General features: G+C 51.4%; 1 protein-coding gene across 1 annotated transcript in view; it reads left to right on the plus strand.

Annotated features, from left to right (window-relative positions):
• The window catches only part of LOC107103479 (receptor-type tyrosine-protein phosphatase mu-like), a gene marked incomplete at its 5' end in the record, with an annotated part of 96709 nt that overhangs the window by 82840 nt on the left and 8714 nt on the right, over positions 1-5155 (plus strand). Inside the window, 5 exons of the mRNA XM_015403201.1 lie at positions 265-273; positions 3164-3251; positions 3660-3736; positions 3862-3898; positions 4894-4991. Coding sequence (XP_015258687.1) covers positions 265-273; positions 3164-3251; positions 3660-3736; positions 3862-3898; positions 4894-4991 — 309 coding nt within the window. The remainder of the gene's footprint in view (positions 1-264; positions 274-3163; positions 3252-3659; positions 3737-3861; positions 3899-4893; positions 4992-5155) is intronic.

The following is a 5155-nucleotide window of genomic DNA, read 5'->3' on the forward strand; positions in this document are numbered from 1 at the left end:
AGAAGGGTCTAGTCAAAGTAAAGTGAGAAGCAGGGAAACTCCTGTTAAAATGTATTTTATTGTTTCGTCTCCAGAGCTGTTTTCTGAGTGCTGCCATGTTGTTGTTGTTGTTGTTGTTGTTGTTGTTGTTGTTGTTGTTGTTGTTGTTGTTGTTGTTGTTGTTGTTGTTGTGATTGCTCTGTGAGGTGGAACAGATTATCATCCCACTCATCCACTCTTGTCTCCCTCATCCCTCCATGCTTTCTGCTTAATTTGATTGGACAGCTTAACCAGGTAAGACCCGCCCTGTGTTTCCTGTCTTTCTGTCCTAGATGCGACTGTAGTTGGTGGAGCCTCTGTTAGCGCTCTGCTAGCTAACACTCACCCCCATTCAGGATATCTGCATTATGGAGGTTTTTCTCCCACATTTGATCACTGCTGCACTTCAGTTTAACACTTCTGTGATAGTCACTGCTGCCACCCTCTGGTTGAGAGGGGAACTGTTTTAAATGACGTTAAAGGAAAATTGTAAACATGCTGCATCTGGTTTATGATCTGGTTCATCACCAAAATGTAATGGATTGTTTAATGGACTGAGCAGCACCTTTAGTAAAAGTGTCCTTTACACAGAAGCACAGACATAGACTCCTTGGTGGAGGTAAAACAGTCTATCCTTTCTATAGATCCTAGCTCTATGTCAGATGATAATGCTGGGCCCTCTGCACCCCCACATTTAACCAGAACTGGACCAGTCAAAGCAGCTCTGCACAGCCTGCTGGTCAATCTTTTTCATGGTTACCATGGAAACCAACAGGGAGACAATGAAAAAAATACAGTGTTTCTTAAACATTTAAAGATCATGATAGTGATCTGGACCAGACCTGGACCGGACCTGTACCCGGACCTGGGGCTGGACCTGGACCGGACCTGGGACTGGACCTGGACCGGACCTGGGACTGGACCTGGACCGGACTTGGACCAGGTCTGGACCGGACCTGTGCCCGGACCTGGGACTGGACCTGGACCTGTGCCCGGACCTGTGACCGGACCTGGGACTGGACCTGGACCAGGTCTGGACCGGACTTGGACCAAGTCTGGACCAGACCTGGGATCAGACCTGGACCGGACCTGTGACCGGACCCGGGACTGGACCTGGACTGGACCTTGACCTGGGACCGGACCTGGACCTGGGACTGGACCTGGACCAGGTCTGCAACCGGACCTGGGACCGGACCTGGACCAGGTCTGGACCTGAGATCCATGGGACTGATTGTTCAGTCAGCTGGTTTCTCTTCAGCGTGTTAGTAAAGCAAATAGCCTAGCTTAGGATGGCTAATAGCCTAGCTTAGGATGGCTTATAGCCTAGCTTAGGATGGCTTATAGCCTAGCTTAGGATGGCTAATAGCCTAGCTTAGGATGGCTAATGATCAAACCAGGATGTAGAAGAGCAGTGGAGACAGCAGATGGAGGAAGAGCATTTTCTATGCCAGAGTTCCCTTAGTCCAAAGGAACCAGAAGAACATTTGGTTCTTTGGGCCAGAGAGCTGGTGGGATTGTTGGACTCTCTGATTGGACGGATGGCACCCAGTAGGCAAATCATTTTATTTAACTGGACTCTTTGCTCCTTTGCAGGGATCAGAGTATTATTTGGTCAGCATCTCAGACCTTCTGCCTGACAGCTGCTGCTACTGATTGGTTAGCATCTGCTAGCTTTCAGACCAGCCTCTGGATAGAGAATCATCTCCTAACATCTGGACCCCCCATCAGACCATAGTACCTGAACCAGGATGTCTGTTCATTCATGCAAACTCTGGGTTTTATGGAACTTTTGTTCAGTTGGGAGGTTTTTAAAGATCTTATGGTGAAGGTTCTACCTTTAGGATCCGGTAGCTCTCTGACCCCACAGTAAATATGCCTTTTACAACAAACAGCAGCATTGTGGACTTTAAGTAGGACATTTGGAGACGAGGCCTACAGCCCCTGTCAGGGACAACCTCCACCCAAAGTCTGCTCTGCTGGCAGGGAACCAGGAAGGACCTGATGGTTCCCATCCAGGTTCCCAGGAGTGGAATCAGTCATGTGGTCCAGTCCCCGCCGTCGGTACAGGATCCACCAGTTTTAGGCCCCTCTCGGTGCAGGGAGCATGTCTCAGCCAAGATGGCGTCCATCCGACAATGACGCTGAAAAACAACTTCACCTGTTAGCTGGTCCTTCTGTTGCAGTGATCTCTGACCAACCGGGGGCTGCGCCTCCAGAGGAACTTCCTCTCCACTAGAACCCAACCTAATAGAGTTCATCCATTTCTAGTGTGGCTGAGAACACTTTGACCCTGTAGTGGAGGTCAAACAGGCCTCTGTGGTTTTCCTCTAGTGGTCCTGCTCTGGATCGTCCAGACCTCCCCTCCCGCCCCAGAAGAACAGAACCTGTACTGCTTCTGTTTCAACATCTGAGGAGGAATCTTTACTCCATTTCTAAACGGTTCCTGCAGCCGACAGACAGTTTAGTTTCTGCTGAGCAGAGACCAGCTAGACGTTCTGTTAGAGCCGAGCAGGTCCAGATGTTGTTGCTCAGAGACGGATCCTGTGTGAGGAAAGCTGCTGCTACATGTTCTGACCTGTAACCTTTCAGCGGCGGCAGGGAAGCAGCGCCGGCGGCGGCGCGCTGAACGCCATCAACACACACAGAGCTGCAGACAGACGGAGGGGAGGTTCTGCCAGCTCTCATTACTTCCATTCTTTGCTCGCTGTTCCTCTTTGTTTCTTGCTGTCACCCGTCTGTGGGGGTGGGGTGGGGGTGGGGGGGGTGCTGTTCACCTCCCAGTTTGATGGATGTCTGAAGCTGTTAGACGGCTGTCACACACCATCATTTGTCTGCCGGCGTTTTAATGAGCGACACAGGAACCTGCCGTGGATCAAAGTGGGAGACGTTCACACACACAGCTCGTGACTGTGGGGGGGGTGGGGGGTAGAAATGTTTGTTTCCTCTCATAGAACCTGGATCGGTTGAATCTCTGAGTGTTTGTTCGTCTCTGCTTCCCTCACAGCCTCCGTCTCCTAATTGGACCTAACCGTGTGTTTTGTCCATGAAGGCAGGCACTGAGCAGCGAATCAAACACACCCTTTGAATTATTCATGGCCCTCAGAGACGCAGTTTTATCCAACAAAGTGCTTCTGTGTTCCAACAGAGCTTCTTTGAGGGCCAGTCTGCTCCATGGGACTCAGCCAAGAAGGACGAGAACCGCATGAAGAACCGATACGGAAACATCATCGCCTGTGAGTACAGACCCGCCCACATCCTGGGATCCGCCCACATTCTGGGACCCGCCCACATCCTGGGACCCGCCCACATTCTGGGACCCGCCCACATTCTGGGACCCGCCCACATTCTAGGACACGCCCACATCCTGGGACCCGCCCACACCCTGGGCCCCGCCCACATCCTGGGACCCAGGGAGTAACACCATACACAGGTCTATAGTCCCTTCATGGCGGGTTCCCTGGACGTGAGGAACAACCAGCCGATAGGTTTTAATCAGCAGCGTCTCAGTCTCGCTGAGCGTTTCCCTTCAGCAGCTTCTAATTGCAGATTATTCATTAGTTCATAGATCTTTGTTTCCCTGGAAGCTAATTAGCTTCAGGGTGACAGTGAGCTCAGCAGCTAACACTGTGCTTGTGTTGCAGACGATCACTCCCGGGTTCGTCTGCAACCTCAGGATGGAGACGGCGCCTCTGACTACATCAATGCCAACTACGTAGACGTGAGTAACCTTCATCAGCGTGGTGGCTGCTCTTCTTCCCCCTTTAAAGGGACTGAAGCTAACGTCTGATGCTGCTTCAGGACGGTTCCTCCACATCTGAACCAATTCTCTTTCTTCCCTCTCAGGGTTACCACCGACCCAATCACTACATCGCCACTCAAGGTGAGACGCTGGTCTACGTCGCGCTTTTAGCGGCTCTAAAGACACCAAAACACTCAGACTTCCTGCTTAGAAAGTAGTAACGCACTGTAACCACAGGGGGCGTCAGTGGAGCAGGGGTGGAAGCTAATCCCAGCCAATCAGTCAGTCNCAGACTTCCTGCTTAGAAAGTAGTAACGCACTGTAACCACAGGGGGCGTCAGTGGAGCAGGGGTGGAAGCTAATCCCAGCCAATCAGTCAGTCAGTCAGTCAGTCAGTCAGTCAGTCAGTCAGTCAGTCAGTCAGTCAGCCAATCAGTCAGCCAGCCAGTCAGTCAGCCAACTAGCCATTCATTCATTCAGTAATTTAGCCAGCCAGTCATTCATTAACTCAGTCAATCATTCAGTCAGTCAGTCAGTCAGTCAGTCAGTCAGTCAGTCAGTCAGTCAGTCAGTCAGCCAGTCAGTCAGTCAGTCAGTCAGTCAGTCAGTTAGTCAGTCAGCCAGTCAGTCAGTCAGCCAGTCAGTCAGTCAGTCAGTCAGCCAATCAGTCAGCCAGCCAGTCAGTCAGCCAATCAGTCAGCCAGTCAGCCAGTCAGTCAGCCAATCAGTCAGTCAATCATTCATTCAGCCAATCAGTCAGTCAGCCAATCAGTCAGTCAATCATTCAGTCAGCCATTCACTCATTCATTCAAAAATTAACGTAGCCAACCAGTCATTCATTAACTCAGTCAATCATTCAGTCAGTCAGTCAGTCAGTCAGTCAGTCAGTCAGTCAGCCAGTCAGTCAGCCAGTGTTCTGCCTGTGGGTGACTGTTTTCCCGCTGTGTGCCAGCCAGCCAGTCAGTCAGCCAGTCAGTCAGTCAGTCAGTCAGCCAGTCAGTCAGCCAGCCAGTCAGTCAGTCAGTCAGTCAGTCAGTGTTCTGCCTGTGGGTGACTGTTTTCCCGCTGTGTTCCAGGGCCCATGCAGGAGACGGAAAACAAACCTTAATTACTTCTTTCTGTCTTGTCTTTTAAAGGGCCCATGCAGGAGACGGTCTATGACTTCTGGAGGATGGTGTGGCAGGAGAACACGGCGGCCATAGTGATGGTTACCAACCTGGTGGAGGTGGGCCGGGTGAGTCATTACCCACAATGCATCTGTCCTGCTTGATGGTGAGGAAGAGGAAGCGTGCTGGGAGGAACCAACTCCCAGTAGAGCCTCGCGGTCCAGACTGAACCCGATCACACAGAACCAAATAGAACCGAACAGGACCAGACCTGATGATCGGACCCGCTCAG

The sequence above is a fragment of the Cyprinodon variegatus genome, unplaced genomic scaffold (assembly GCF_000732505.1).
Source record: "Cyprinodon variegatus isolate N-32 unplaced genomic scaffold, C_variegatus-1.0 Scaffold1459, whole genome shotgun sequence".
NCBI lineage: Eukaryota > Metazoa > Chordata > Actinopteri > Cyprinodontiformes > Cyprinodontidae > Cyprinodon > Cyprinodon variegatus.